A 16259-nucleotide genomic window follows, 5' to 3' on the forward strand; every position below is an offset into this window, starting at 1 on the left:
ACACTGCCTGCCACTGGATGAAGTGAGCATGGTAGGTCCAAAAATTATTAGAGAAAAAGGTTTAAATGGAAAAAAAAATCTCTCCAGGCTACTCAACACCATGCTGCTGCATCTTGCTGGAGGAGGGTTCACGGAGTGTGATAGGCATGAGAGATGTTTGCTCTGCCCCCTCCTTGGCCACCCTGCAGCCCTCCCTGGGGAGGTGGCGTGGGCAGCTGCTCCGTGCCCCCCATCCCTCCCACACTGCTCTGCTTTGTAAAAATAAGTGCGTAGTTAAAAACCCACTTTATTGCTTCTGAACGATGTGAAGGCTCCTTGTCAGCTCTCCTGGCTCCTCCATGAATTGAAGACAGTATTTCTGTATTTCTAAATCAGCCATGGATGCAAACAATGTCTCCACCCATTTTTCTTTAATTATATTTGTGTGTGTGTGTGTGTGTTCTTCTAGTAGTTTACAAACAGGAAAGGAAAAAATCAACCCAAATGCTCTCGCAGTCTCCTGTGCGTTACTCGCTGGCGGGTGCTATAGACCAGTACTTGGGCAGGATCCAGGCGGCTGGGATTGTCAGAATAAAGAAGAGCAGCCTCAAAACAACCACAGAAATGCAGTACTCATCACAGGCAGGTCTGTCCCAGGCTGGATACCACTTGGAATCACCTGGAAAGAAAACAGATCACCGGGTTTTAGGTGTAACTGCGCTGAGGGCCACAAATTGAAGCAGAAACATCTGTGGTACTTACTAATGACTTTGTCACGCTCTGGGTTTCCTGGAGAGAGAAAAGAAGTGAATGTAAGCAGGCTTAGACATTGTGAATAATTTGATCTAAACAAAAGAGAATTAACTATGAGCCTGACAATGGGCAGAGAAGAAATACAGCAATGGGAGCTGCATTTCTTACCAGAAACATGAACCTGTTGACTTCAGGAGAGCCCTGCAGCGGCTCTTGGGGATTTGCTGCAGAGAGCTTGGTCACGTCTTACTGACTGCCCCCTGATAGTGGCTGGCATAGAGAGGACTCAGCTCTCAGGCACAATTATATCACAAGAGGGCATGTGTGGGGTACGTCCTGCTGCCAATATGCCTGTTGTTGTCCTTACTGTTTATTTTATTTTATTTTACTTTACTTTACTTTACTTTACTTTACTTTACTTTACTTTACTTTACTTTACTTTACTTTACTTTACTTTATTTTATTTTATTTTATTTTATTTTATTTTATTTTATTTTATTTTATTTTATTTTATTTTATTTTATTTTTTCCCCAGTACTTATATTGAAGAACCGCAGTCTGTAGCTGATGTCAAACTATCCCATCCATCAGGAATCCCCTCTCCTTCTTGCAATGCTGGTGTTTTAACACTTTTAACATCCCTAAGCATCACTGCTATGGTGGCTTCTGATTGCACTTTTTTTTTTTCATACTGTGTTTGGGACAACAGTATGCCTTCTGCCAGAGTCTTGTGTGTGCTGTTTCTGCGTGTGCCTGTGGAGGAGGGTGGGTTTTCTACTTACGACACAGGTTGTTGGCACACTGATCGCCCTTGCATTTGCTGCATGCTGCTCCCGTCTCGTAGGGGTGCCAGCCATAATTCCCTCTGTGAAGGAAAGTAACACTGCTCTGCACCTGCCATTAGCAGGATGCCAATTCCTCCTGCTCATTTGCTTTTGAGCTTGGGTTTTGCTTCACCTGCGTTGATGGGGAACAGTTTTTTGGGCTGCCCTCCCTGACCACCCCACTCCCCCCTAGCCCTAGATGTACCCAAATTCCCTGCAGATGTGGCCAGGCTGCCAGCACCCATGGCAGGGCCTTCGTGCTCTGGCAGTGACCTTCATGCTCTGACCCAGTAGGGCTGGGCAGCTCAGGACCTAGGCAGGATCCTGTCTTCACATGCTGGGAGCTGAGGCTCGGCAGGCATTTTCAGAGCCTCCATGTCCCTGTGTGCCCAGGGCAGGATGTGCAGGATGCAGGCGGTGCTGGATGTGACACGGCCCCATTTCTTAGCAGGCCTTAGCAGGCCCATTTCTTAGCCTGTTTGCAGTGTGCTCACCCAGCTCCAAAGCCATCTCTAGTGGAAATTAGATGCTGGCATTGATTAGCTGCAAAAAGGTAGAAAGCATCCATCCCGGCTGTAGCCAATACGCATATGACGGACCTCTGGATAAACTTTTGCCTTGAGCAGCCCCAGCTTTGTGAATCCAAGTCTGATAAAGCTCAGGCTGCAGCTGCAAGCACTGCACACTTTTACCCAAACCATTGACCTGAAAGTTTAATTCTGCAGGCAAATGTGTAAATATTTTTAGACTCTGGGTCTGTACCTTGGCAACTGTCTGCGGCCACGTTGGCACTGAGGAGCAAGGGAATAGTTTTCAAATGATCGCTTAAGTAGGCTCATTTCAGTATCTTACATTTTACCCTTTCTATCAGTGCCACTGCTTTTTGGCTACAACACATAGCCCCTGTTTAGTGAAAAAAGGCTGCTTGGATAGAGGTGTGGATCTTTCTCCGTTTTGGGGACCCATAAACACGTGAAAAACGGGCTGATCTGATCAAGCTGCACATTGTGGGAAGGAAGAAGGGGCAGGACCCAACCCCTGTGAAATATTTGTCATGGAAAAGCTTACGCCGGCCCGTAGTTGCAGATGAAGTGTGCTGCATTGGTTCCCGAGAAGTACTGCACCGTGGGACAGAAGTGGACAGCACAGCCAACCTTGTAGCTTCGAGCCCAAACGATCTGAAAAGACAAACATGAACGCCAGTGAATGAATATCTGCTTTAACACCTGAAGCATGAGGGAAAAGCCCTGCCCTCCTCTGTGTCGCACAGCAAGTGGGCTGAGGAGTGCTCCTTGGGCAAACTTTGCAGAGGAGAGCAGTAGTTTATCTCCCTGGAAAGTATTGAGCAGCCTCAGATCAAAATCCAACCCCTAGAGGCCCGTTTGTGAGCAGCCCTGCTGTCTGATAACCAAGGTTAACAATTGCAGGGTTGCGTGGCAGTGGCCCTCCCGTTCCTCTCTTTGTCCTTTCTCCTTGGGAATACTGGTTAGGAAAAAAAAGGTTAGGAAAAGTGATGCTTCCAGGAGCTGCAGCCGTCTCCGTACGTGTTGGCAGCACTCAGCTGTAGCAGAAGTGCCCCATGTGTCCCAGCCTGATGCGGGGACATTTCATCAGCCTTTGGCACAGCTCGTAGTGCCACACAGAGGCTGTCTGACAGAGGGGGGACCTCATCCCACCACACACTGCAGCCCACAGCCACTGCCGCTTCCTGATTTTAGGCTACTGCTTGGCTAAACCCGGTCATTTGATGGCTGTCCGGCTTTCTTCCAGGAAACAAAACACAACTGGGGGATGTAAAAAAAAGGACTCTTTTCCTTTTTAAAGTGGGGATGTAAGAACATCTCATGCATACAGGCACAAAAAATCACTACCGCACTTGGTTTGTTGAATCTTGGACAGAAATCTAGAATTCCTGTGTCCCAGTGGCAAGGCTGGTTCTTGGTTCAGGTGGAGAAGTTCCATGCCTACCTGTGTGTAATGGCCGCACACTCTTCTACAACTATTGGCAGTATAACTGTAGTCTTTGACCTCATTGTACCAGGAGGTGATGGCTCCTTTCACAGAAAATATCGAGAGCGAGCCAGTCCAGATGTTTTCTCCAACAGAGGTAAACCTGGGGTGAGTCTGCCCTGGCTCCCTGAGGTATGTGTTATGTTTAAACTGGCATCTCTTCGCCCAAGCTTTCGCAGTCTTTGCCAAATCTGGATCCCAAGTCTGCAAGATAAAGACAAGAGAAAATGGCTTGGGTACTTAAGCAATGCGGTAATGCAGAGCAGCTTCTGAAGCAGCTGGGACTCAGAAGTGTATATGCCCTGGGCTAGTCTGGTTTTTGCTTCTGCTGAGAGAATTCTGCATGGTAAATTTGCTTGTAGGTTTGTGTTTACTGGGAATTTTGTCACTTGTTAAATGTAGGGAAGATTTTGGGGTGGTGGGCAATCATAGTTGATGCTTCAAATGTTAGCGCTGAATTTGTATTTGTGGAGTCACTCATGCGCTTGCTATTCAATCCTACAGAGAGCTGTTATTTAAACCTTTGGATTATTTAAATATCTTTTGTTTGCATCGGAGGTGTAGCCAGATTCCTCTGGGTTTTCTTGTGCACTCAACCTGATTAAGCAAACACAGTGCTGTGCCTGCTAGAAACGCAGTGCCACCTCTGTGTGCCTGTAGCTTTTTTTTTTTTTTTTTGTACTGAAAATTCCTTATTTGTCCTTCTATGTATGGATTAAAATCTCTCAGTTACTTCTGCAAATTACAGAACCACTAGAGAAGCTGTTTTGAATGTATCATTAATGGTGATAGAGGAAAAGGACTTGGAGGTTCTTAGATTTTTTGTCTGTTTTACATAATATAGCTTTTTGGTACTGATGATATATATGTACTGAAATAATATGTGTAAAGTTTATGCTCTTAGTAAGTAATAAAAATTTGTAAGATCACATGAAAACAGATCTGCAGAGATTTGCAATTATTTTCTAACCCATGTCTTCCATTTCTCCCTGTGGCAAGCATTTGGGGTGGGAGTTTTCCTACAAAACTAACACACAAGTAATTTGCCTAGAAACACAGGATATGGAATATGAAAGGTAAGGTTGGGGGCAGACACTGGCCACCTGCCTGGTCCATGAGGAGACTGGTTTGTGAGACTTACAGAAAGATTTTATGCTGCTGGATAACTAGGCAATAAAATAGCAGGTCAAATTCAGTATACAAAATTACAGGTAAAGGCACATGAGGAGGAAAAATAATTTTGACTTAGTATTCATGACAGATTTGGAGCTGACTCTTACTGCTTGTAAATCTATGCTTAGCAGTTGTATAAAAGGCAAATAAAGTATTAGAAATTCCTCAAGAGGGACTGGAGAATGAACCCAAATATATAAGTTCACCACTGAAGAAGTCCTGTTAAATACTGTGTGCAGTGCCTCGTCTTAAAAAGGGACACTAGAACTGGCAAGGGCACAGAGAATATGGGGGATTGTCAAATACTAAGGATGCTCTGTAGCTTTCTGTGGAGACAGCTGAATGTCTTGTGAAGTATGCAAATAAGCAATGATTACTTGCTCTTTCCAGTACAAGGATCAGAGACTATCAAAGGAAGCTAGCAATTAGCAAGACCAAATCAAATGCAAGGAGATTTTTACATATCATATAGTTAAGACTGCAATTTTGCTACGAGATATTAAGGGTGAAAAAAAGTCATGCAAGAAAAACCCATCACAAGCCTTTAAATAAAACGTAGCACCTCTCATTCAAGAGTTTCTGTATATTTGTCCTTCCAGGACTGCACGATCTTTGGTCTGAGCAGCTAAATTTACTCCTGTTTTCTAGCATTCTAACGCAAACATTATTTTATTTTATTTTATTTTATTTTATTTTATTTTATTTTATTTTATTTTATTTTATTTTATTTTATTTTATTTTATTTTATTATTTTATTTTATTTTATTTTATTTTATTTTATTTTATTTTATTTTATTTTATTTTATTTTATTTATTTTATTTTATCTGATTTTTTAACAAAATGCCAATAAATTAACATTTTGAGTAGTCTGACTTTTACATCGTTATCTGAACTTCCTTTCACAGAACTTATATCAGGCTGCAGCTGTGCATCTAACTTCCTTTTCAGCTAAGCGGCACTGCTGGAGGGTTCAAAGTAATGACGTAAAGTGACTGGGTTTGCCTCCCCCAGCTATCTCTCTACCTATTCCTTACGTACTCCATTGAGCAAGCTGAGACCTATCCATGGCCTGCTCTGATATCCATTATGTTTATGGGAAGATCTGTTTTCCAGCCCAGCTACTGGTATCCCTACTCTCCAAACAGCACAGCAAAGGAAGATGAGGTTTCTATACAGGTGTCTAAAGGGGCAATCCCCTTTCTTCAATACGGATTCTAGATTGGAAGACACAAGGTGAGGTGCTAGATTTTCAATAAGCCATGTTGCCTTTCAGGAGCTTTCTAATGCCAAGCAGCTTCCCTGTATGAAAGCTGGACTAACATAAGGAAGATTATTGTCCCTCTTTGAAAAAGATAAATGAAACGCTGAGAACTGAACCTTACGTATATTTTTTTGTAACACAGTCCTTTGCTATGGCTGAAGTTTAGAGCTGCAACCTGTCCCCAGACAAAGAATCCTCTTCCAATTAATAAGACAGAACAGTACCGTGAAAATTAATTGCTTTTTTATTTCCTACAAAGAATTATCAGATATACATGGTCTGTTCTGAAAGTAGTAGGACTCATTTTTTTTTTTTTTAAATTTATTCGTGAGAATAGAACAAACTATTAGAGTTTTTCAAGGTAGCACCCTTCCACATCTACACACTGCTGCCAACGAGTTTTCCAGTTTTCGTACACCTCCAGGAACGCCTGGACCGGAATGCTGTTTAGCTCCCTCTTCACGGCATCTTGAAGTGCTTCTACCGATGCGTGATGCTTCCCCTTGAGCGACGATTTTATTCTCGGGAAGAGCAAAAAGTCTGGTGGGGCCAAGTCCGGTCTGTAGGGGGGCTGAGGCAGCGTTGCCACCTTGTGCTGGGCAAGATACTCCACTACGTGGAACGCTGTGTGGCTTGGCGCGTTGTCATGGTGCAGCCGCCAATTGTTGACGATGGCTGGGCGGACACGAGCAATGCGTTTTCGCAGTCTTCTGAGGACTTCCACGTAAATTTTTCACTCGCGACACATTTTCGTTGGTCTTGCTGGTTGAAGGGCGTCCGGAGCGGTCGTCGTCTTCCACTCTTTCCCTACCTTCTCAGAACAGCTTGTGCCACTCAAAAACACACAATCTACCCATGGCAGCATCACCGTAGGCCTCCTTAATCATGTCGTGAGTCTCTTTGCCCTTTTTACCAAGTTTTACACAAAATTTGATCACGTATCACTGCTCCAGTAAACGCTCCATGATTCTCCATGATGAGGCGTTTCGACAGCTGTTCACAGTACAAGTGACCTGCTCTCTTCAACAGCCGACAGCTGACTGCCGATTTTTCCCAGCGTTCCCAATATCCCCCTCCACCGATCCAGCGCGGGCAGACCGCCTCTCGTCCGCCCGTTCGCCCAGGAAAAAGCCAGTCCTACTACTATCAGAACAGACCATATTCCAAAATGTACCAAAATCATTGACAGAAACAGTGTCCTGGTTTCAGTTAGCACAGAATTAATTTTCTTCCTAGTAGCTGGTGGAATGCTGTGTTTTGGCTTAGAATGAGAAGAGTGCTGATAACACCCCGATGCTTTAATTGTTGCAGAGCAGTGCTTATACTAAGCCAAGGACATCTCAGCCTTTGCTCTGTCCTGCCAACGGGCAGGCTGGGGGGTGCAGTAAGAGCTGGGAGGGGACAGACCCAGGACAGGTGACCCAAACTAGCCAAAGGGGTATTCCATACCATCTGACGTCATGCTAAACAATATATAGGGGTGGCTAGCCGGGGGGAGGGGGCCGGACTGCTCGGGGTTAGGCTGGGCATCGGTCAGCGGGTGGTGAGCAATTGCATTGTGCATCACTTGTTTGTACATACTATTATTACTTTCGTATTATCACCATTGTATCATCATTATTATTATTGTTATTATTATTTTTGTTATTTTTTTTTTCCTGTCTTATTAAACTGTCTTTATCTCAACTCACGGGCTTCACTTTCCATTTCTCTCCCCCGTCCCAGAGAGGGAGGGGGAGGGTGAGCGAACGGCTGCGTGGTGTTTAGCTGCCGGTCGGGTTAAACCACGACAGTCTTTTTGGCGCCCAACGTGGGGCCCGAAAGGTTGAGATAACGGCAGATCTGATCAGAGTGTGTTAAACTAAAATTGGTGTAAGGATTAGACCTGCTTAATAGTCACTTGTCATGATGCTGATTGCTTTAATCACAACTCTGCTGCGCCTGTTTTCCAAATTGAGTATTATAGTACATTATTTTCCGTATTTGCTCTCTGTAGTGTTGTTTCTCCTCTCCGGGCCCTGGTTTCAGACCATTATGGTACTGAGTGTTATAGCAATGGCTTATGAGACGATAAGATATCTGGTCATGACTCTAACTTGGTATTTATACTCAGTAACATCGTGGACTCTGTACTTTGGAAACAGCATCTTGGGAACTATTAGCAATTATACCTATTGTTTTTCTCCATTAGAGAGTCAATCTGTGGAGGGGAAAGGGGAGGATATTTTTCCTTACTTGCTTACTCTCCCTTTCTCCTTCACCACCCCTGTATCCTCCTGGGTCACTCTGCCTTCCTCCTTCACCACCCTCTTATCCCCTGAGCTTGTCACAATAGCTCTCCAAGATATTGAATATTTCTGGAATACTCAGAATACCATAGTCTTGTTGTTCTGCCTCATGAATGCACTTCAGATTCTGCTTAAAGTTAAACAACTACTTATGAAGCTCATCCGGAGATCTGCCCGGAGGCAGTATAGTTGTGGGTGGCAGGGAGTATGGGTGGATATGGGCAGGCATCTAGAGCAGTTGGCACCCCCAGTGTGTTGGAAATTCACCCCTGAACAATGGCAAAATCCTCAAAAACTGGCGGAATGCTTGAAAAAAAGGTGTAATGATTCTGGCAGTTCCAAAGTAACACAAATCATTGTAACGTGCTGGGGCCTGGCTCATGCCTATCGAGCTGCCATTGATACTGCTGTCAACTTAGTGACAGACCCTGCGGCCACTCCAAACCCTGTGACAGATCCAACGGCCACTGTGACCCCTACGGTGGATTCTGCAGCCGCTCCAGTCCCAGCTCCTGCAGCCGCTCCAGTCCCAGCTCCTGCAGCCGCTCCAGTCCCAGCTCCTGCAGCCGCTCCAGTCCCAGCTCCTGCAGCCGCTCCAGTCCCAGCTCCTGCAGCTGCTCCAGTCCCAGTTCCTGCAACTGCTCCAGTCCCAGCTCCTGAAGCTGCTCCAGCTCCAGCTCCTGAAGCCGCTCCAGCTCCAGCTCCTGCAGCTGCTCCAGTCCCAGTTCCTGCAGTCGCTCCAGTTCCAGCTCCGGCCGCTACTCCAGTCCCAGTTCCTGCAACTGCTCCAGTCCCAGCTCCTGAAGCCGCTCCAGCTCCAGCTCCTGAAGCCGCTCCAGCTCCAGCTCCTACTGCTGCTCCAGTCCCAGCTCCTGCAACTGCTCCAGCTCCAACTCCAGCTCCTGTAGCCGCTACAGCTCCGGTTCCTGCAACTGCTCCAGCTCCTGTAGCCGCTCCAGCTCCTGTGGCCGTGTCAGAGAAACGAGCTGTAGCAGTGCAAGTTGACCCTGCAGAGGGCATTCCAACCCCTGTGGCAGACCCTGTAACAAAGTCAGAGAAACGAGCAGTAGCAGTGCAAGCTGCCCCTGTAGAGAAGGTGAAAATATGGTATAGAAATTCAAGTCGTTTAGAACGCAGAGAGTCTTCTGCCAATCCAGGTAAGGCTTCTGCCAAAACTAAGTATAGAGATGACGAAGATGATGACGACGCTGGGCCGTCAAGGATTCAGGAGGAGGAAGATGAGGATGCCGAAAGAGCAACAGTAACTACCCGAAGCCTAAACGAGCGCGAGCTACGAGATGTGCGAAAAGATTTTGGTCGCTGTATAGGTGAGCAGCTTGTCACCTGGCTGCTCCGGTGCTGGGACTCTGGAGCCAATTGTGTGGAATTAGACGGCAGGGAAGCCAAGCGGCTGGGATCCCTTGCTCGAGACGCCGGCATTGACAAAGCAATTGCAGATGGAGCACGACCCACCAGCCTCTGGAGGCGTCTCCTCTCAGCTGTGAGGGAAAGGTATCCCTTCAAGGAAGATATTTTATGTCTACCAGGCAAGTGGACCACTATGGAGAAGGGAATCCAGTACCTGAGGGAATTAGCCGTACGGGAAGTGATTTATGAGGATCCAGACCTCAAACAAACATCCACAGATCCAGATGAAGTCAAGTGTACACGACCCATGTGGCGGAAGTTTGTACGGAGTGCACCATCATCATATGCCAGCTCATTGGCAATAATGGCCTGGAAAGAGGATGAGGAACCCACAGTGGGTGAAGCGGCTAAACAACTCCGGCAGTACGAAGAAAGTCTCTCCTCTTCCTTACAGGCCTGCGTCTCAGCTGTGGAGAAACTTTCTGAAAAGGTTCACCAACTTGAAGAGAATCTATTGTCCTCCCCACCTGAACCAACCAGTGCCCACCGACCAAAGGAGAACACTTGGGAGAAACTTTCTGAAAAGGTTCACCAACTTGAAGAGAGATTATTCTCCTTCGCACCTGTACAAAGCAGTGTCTCAGCTGTCAGGGGTAGGCGTTCACCCACACAAGGAAGACGATATGGTGGGTACTCACCCCGTGCCACCCTGTGGTTTTACTTACGAGACCATGGAGAGGACATGAGAAAGTGGGATGGAAAATCTACCGCGACCCTAGAGGCACGGGTACGTGAGTTGCAAAAGAAAACAATCAGGAAAAAGGGATTCTCCGAAAAGTTTGCTGCTCCAACTTCCAGCAGACAGTCCTTCAAACACAGAAACGAGGAAGATTCTGACCAGGATTAGGGGGGCCCTGCCTCCAGCCAGGGGGAGGAAAGGGACAATCGAGTTTATTGGACTGTGTGGATTCGATGGCCTGGCACATCACGCGCACAGAAGTATAAGGCTTTAGTAGACACCGGTGCACAATGTACTATAATGCCATCGAGCTATAAAGGACCAGAGCCCATCTATATTTGTGGAGTGACAGGGGGATCTCAGCAGTTGACTGTATTGGAGGCTGAAGTGAGTCTGACTGGGAATGAGTGGGAAAAGCACCGCATTGTGACTGGTCCGGATGCTCCATGTATCCTTGGCATAGACTATCTTAGAAGAGGATACTGCAAGGACCCAAAAGGGTTCCGGTGGGCTTTTGGTATTGCTGCCTTAGAGACAGAGGGCATTAAACAATTATCTACCTTGCCTGGTCTCTCAGAGGACCCCTCTGTTGTGGGGTTGCTGAGGGTCGAAGAACAGCAAGTGCCAATTGCTACCACAACTGTGCACCGGCGGCAATATCGCACCAACCGAGACTCCCTGATTCCCATCCATAAGCTAATTCGTCAATTGGAGAGCCAAGGAGTGATCAGCAAGACTCATTCACCTTTCAATAGTCCCATATGGCCAGTGCGAAAGTCTAATGGCGAGTGGAGACTAACAGTGGACTATCGCGGCCTGAACGAAGTCACGCCACCACTGAGTGCTGCAGTGCCGGACATGCTGGAACTTCAGTATGAACTTGAATCGAAGGCAGCCAAGTGGTACGCCACAATTGATATCGCTAATGCATTTTTCTCCATCCCTCTAGCAGCAGAGTGCAGGCCACAATTTGCCTTCACTTGGAGGGGAGTCCAATATACTTGGAATAGGCTGCCCCAGGGGTGGAAACACAGCCCTACCATTTGCCATGGGCTGATCCAGTCTGCACTAGAGCAGGGGGAAGCTCCTGAACACCTGCAGTACATCGATGACATTATTGTGTGGGGTGACACAGCAGAGGAAGTTTTCGAGAAAGGGAAGAAAATAGTCCAAATCCTTCTGAAAGCCGGTTTTGCCATAAAACAAAATAAAGTCAAAGGACCTGCACGGGAGATCCAGTTTTTAGGAATAAAATGGCAAGATGGACGTCGTCAAATCCCAATGGATGTGATCAACAAAATAACAGCTATGTCTCCACCAACTAACAAAAAAGAAACACAGACTTTCCTAGGTGTTGTGGGGTTTTGGAGAATGCACATCCCAAATTACAGTCTGATTGTAAACCCACTCTACCAAGTAACTCGTAAGAAGAATGAGTTTGAATGGGGCCCTGAACAACGACAAGCCTTTGAACAAATCAAGCAGGAAATAGTCCATGCAGTAGCCCTTGGGCCAGTTCGAACAGGACCAGATGTAAAGAATGTGCTCTACACTGCAGCCGGGGAGAACGGCCCCACCTGGAGCCTCTGGCAGAAAGAACCTGGGGAAACTCGAGGTCGGCCTCTGGGGTTTTGGAGTCGGGGATACAGAGGATCTGAGGCCCGCTATACTCCAACTGAAAAGGAGATATTGGCAGCATATGAAGGAGTTCGATCTGCTTCGGAGGTGGTCGGTACTGAAGCGCAGCTCCTCCTAGCACCCCGATTACCGGTACTAGGCTGGATGTTCAAGGGAAGGGTCCCCTCTACGCATCATGCAACTGATGCTACATGGAGCAAGTGGGTTGCACTGATTACTCAGCGGGCTCGAATAGGAAACCCCAGTCGCCCAGGAATATTGGAAGTGATCATGGACTGGCCAGAAGGCAAATACTTTGGGATATCATCAGAGGAGGAGGTGGGTCGTGCTGAAGAAGCCCCACTGTACAACCAGTTGCCAGAGAATGAAAAGAAATATGCCCTGTTCACTGATGGGTCCTGTCGTATTGTGGGGAAGCATCGGAGATGGAAGGCTGCTGTATGGAGTCCTACGCGACGAGTTGCAGAAGCTGCTGAGGGAGAAGGTGAATCGAGTCAGTTTGCAGAAGTGAAAGCCATTCAGCTGGCTTTAGACATTGCTGAACGAGAAAAATGGCCAGTTCTCTATCTCTACACCGATTCATGGATGGTAGCAAATGCCCTGTGGGGATGGTTACAGCAATGGAAGCAAAACAACTGGCAGCGTAGGGGCAAACCTATCTGGGCTGCTGCATTGTGGCAAGATATTGCTGCTCGGGTAGAGAACCTGGCTGTGAAAGTACGCCACGTAGATGCTCATGTGCCCAAGAATCGGGCTACTGAAGAACATCAAAACAACCAGCAGGTGGATCAGGCTGCTAAGATTGAAGTAGCTCAGGTGGACCTGGATTGGCAGCATAAAGGTGAATTATTTATAGCCCGATGGGCCCATGACACCTCAGGCCATCAAGGTAGAGATGCAACATACAGATGGGCTCGTGATCGAGGGGTGGACTTGACCATGGACGCTATAGCACAGGTTATTCATGACTGTGAAACATGTGCTGCAATCAAGCAAGCCAAACGGTCAAAGCCTCTTTGGTATGGAGGACGATGGCTGAAATATAAATATGGAGAGGCCTGGCAGATTGATTACATCACACTCCCTCAAACTCGCAATGGCAAGCGCCACGTACTTACAATGGTGGAAGCAACCACCGGATGGCTGGAAACATATCCTGTGCCTCATGCTACCGCCCGGAACACCATCCTGGGCCTTGAAAAGCAAGTCCTATGGCGACATGGCACCCCAGAAAGAATAGAATCAGACAATGGGACTCACTTCCGAAACAACCTTATAGACACTTGGGCCAAAGAACATGGTATTGAATGGGTGTATCACATCCCCTATCATGCACCAGCCTCCGGGAAAGTTGAACGATACAATGGCCTGTTAAAGACTACCTTGAAAGCAATGGGCGCTGGGACGTTCAAAAACTGGGATACGCATTTGGCAAAGGCCACCTGGTTAGTCAATACTAGGGGATCTACCAACCGAGCTGGACCTGCCCAATCAAACCTGTTACGTACTGTAGATGGGGATAAAGTTCCTGTAGTGCATGTAAAAAATATGCTGGGTAAAACAGTCTGGGCTACTCCTGCCTCAGGAAAAGGCAAACCTATTCGTGGAATTGTTTTCGCTCAGGGACCTGGATATACTTGGTGGGTGATGCAAAAGAACGGAGAGGTCCGGTGTGTACCTCAAGGAGATTTAATACTGGGTGAGAATAGCCCATGAACTGAATTGCACCATGTTAAATAGTATATTATACTGTATGTTATCACTACCATGATTACTATAGGTGACTAATTAGAATGTATGGAAAAGAGTGTAACCTGAGCATGACATAAATGGTATGGAATAAGGGGTGGATAGATGTCCTGGTTTCAGTTAGCACAGAATTAATTTTCTTCCTAGTAGCTGGTGGAATGCTGTGTTTTGGCTTAGAATGAGAAGAGTGCTGATAACACCCCGATGCTTTAATTGTTGCAGAGCAGTGCTTATACTAAGCCAAGGACATCTCAGCCTTTGCTCTGTCCTGCCAACGGGCAGGCTGGGGGGTGCAGTAAGAGCTGGGAGGGGACAGACCCAGGACAGGTGACCCAAACTAGCCAAAGGGGTATTCCATACCATCTGACGTCATGCTAAACAATATATAGGGGTGGCTAGCCGGGGGGAGGGGGCCGGACTGCTCGGGGTTAGGCTGGGCATCGGTCAGCGGGTGGTGAGCAATTGCATTGTGCATCACTTGTTTGTACATACTATTATTACTTTCGTATTATCACCATTGTATCATCATTATTATTATTGTTATTATTATTTTTGTTATTTTTTTTTTTCCTGTCTTATTAAACTGTCTTTATCTCAACTCACGGGCTTCACTTTCCATTTCTCTCCCCCGTCCCAGAGAGGGAGGGGGAGGGTGAGCGAACGGCTGCGTGGTGTTTAGCTGCCGGTCGGGTTAAACCACGACAAACAGAAAGGAAAGCACAGAGCAACTGGAGAGTAAGGTGGGCTAACTCAGCAGCACCATCTATGTTAATTTTCAAAGCAATCACAAACGCCTCCTTACCATGCGAAACATATTGCTGGCTGGTGGATTCGTTTTGGATCGAAAGTTGTTGTGAGCACTCACACAGTCTTCAATGAACTTTGGATCTTCAATGTCAGGCAAGGGATATTGTGCATACGCATGACAGCAGGCAAAGAGATCCAGTAAGAGCACTGCAGAAAAAAAAGATGTGATTTTCATAATTCTTCAATGCTCTCGGTATTTTTTCTTAAGTTTTTAAAAGAAATATCCCTTAGGTGGAGATAATGCTGCTAAGCAGTTTCTCTGTAGTCCTCTGGGATGTGGAAGCTCTTCAAAGTGTCAGAGCAACAGGAAGTGGAATTGCTTCACAAGGTACAGAACCATCTGACATCACCGCTGGCTGTCTGAGGGTAAGCTGTGGAACAAGCATCTGCCACACATATTGCCAAGGGGTACTGCCACACTTAAATGTCTGCCTTTTCTTTGAATGCCTTCCATCCTGGTTGAATGCCAAGCCATTCTGTGGCTGCAGGTCTTATCTGAAGAGGTGCTGCGCAGCAACTTTGCTACAACCTCCGTCAATCATAAAAATTGTAGCTATGACACAATACAGATCTGCTGTTCAGGTGCTTTTCCTACTGTGCAGCTTAGTTGTGCCAAGTCAACTGCAATTATTTTGTAGAATCTTTCTTCCATTTCAGAGTTACTCTAGGAATAAATGGAATTAGCAAAACTGCATATATTAAATTTTGTGTCCCCGCCAGGACAAAAACAAACAAAAAAACAATCAATAAAAATTGTTCCTAAGCAGCAGCTTGCTGTGGAACCTTCTAAGCTTCTGATTTGGTGTTTAGCAAAAGTATGACATTGAAATCCCAAGCATAAATGAGGGTGTTGATTCTCACCTTCACTAGCCACCTGTTTATCTAATAGGCTGAAATTCTTGGAAGAGCTTTCTGTGCTCATGTGAGGAGAGAAGCTGTAGGATACCTTACTCCTGAGGTAAAATTCCAAGCCTGATCCCTTTCTGGGGCAGTAGGATGGGCAGTGCTGGGATTTGTATTCTCACCAGCTGTTCTACAAGCTGGTTGGAGCTGAATGTGTTTTGTTTTGTGCAGAAAGAGTTAAGCTTTAGATCATGCTGCAGATACATGATTGCCATGCATGGGGAGCAGGAAATAATGGTTTATTAATTGAAGCAGCAGTCAAAAACCCCATACTTAGGGAAAAAAATAAAAAATAAAAAAAAATAATAAAAAAAGATTGAGGTGGTACATTGTCACATTTACACACACGTGAAGCTCTGTGTCCTGGCACAGGGTCCTAAGCAAAGAGAAATACCAGCAGCCCCAGAGCGCTGTGAGATGGGGCAACACACTGCCTGCCACTGGATGAAGTGAGCATGGTAGGTCCAAAAATTATTAGAGAAAAAGGTTTAAATGGAAAAAAAAATCTCTCCAGGCTACTCAACACCATGCTGCTGCATCTTGCTGGAGGAGGGTTCACGGAGTGTGATAGGCATGAGAGATGTTTGCTCTGCCCCCTCCTTGGCCACCCTGCAGCCCTCCCTGGGGAGGTGGCGTGGGCAGCTGCTCCGTGCCCCCCATCCCTCCCACACTGCTCTGCTTTGTAAAAATAAGTGCGTAGTTAAAAACCCACTTTATTGCTTCTGAACGATGTGAAGGCTCCTTGTCAGCTCTCCTGGCTCCTCCA

At 46.4% G+C, this 16259-nt stretch overlaps 1 protein-coding gene across 1 annotated transcript; it reads right to left on the reverse strand.

Annotated features, from left to right (window-relative positions):
* Positions 1 to 397: 397 nt before the first annotated feature.
* GLIPR1 (GLI pathogenesis related 1) lies at positions 398 to 16167 on the reverse strand. Its single transcript, XM_084516629.1, has 6 exons — positions 14586 to 16167; positions 3525 to 3770; positions 2625 to 2734; positions 1515 to 1597; positions 742 to 768; positions 398 to 658 (listed from the first exon to the last, which is right to left on the reverse strand). The coding sequence occupies exons 1-6, from the start codon at positions 14763 to 14765 to the stop codon at positions 507 to 509; spliced, it is 798 nt and encodes a 265-aa protein (XP_084372755.1). The 5' UTR covers positions 14766 to 16167; the 3' UTR covers positions 398 to 506.
* Positions 16168 to 16259: the final 92 nt, after the last annotated feature.

Source organism: Aythya ferina (assembly GCF_964211825.1).
Source record: "Aythya ferina genome assembly, chromosome: 1".
Taxonomy (NCBI): domain Eukaryota; kingdom Metazoa; phylum Chordata; class Aves; order Anseriformes; family Anatidae; genus Aythya; species Aythya ferina.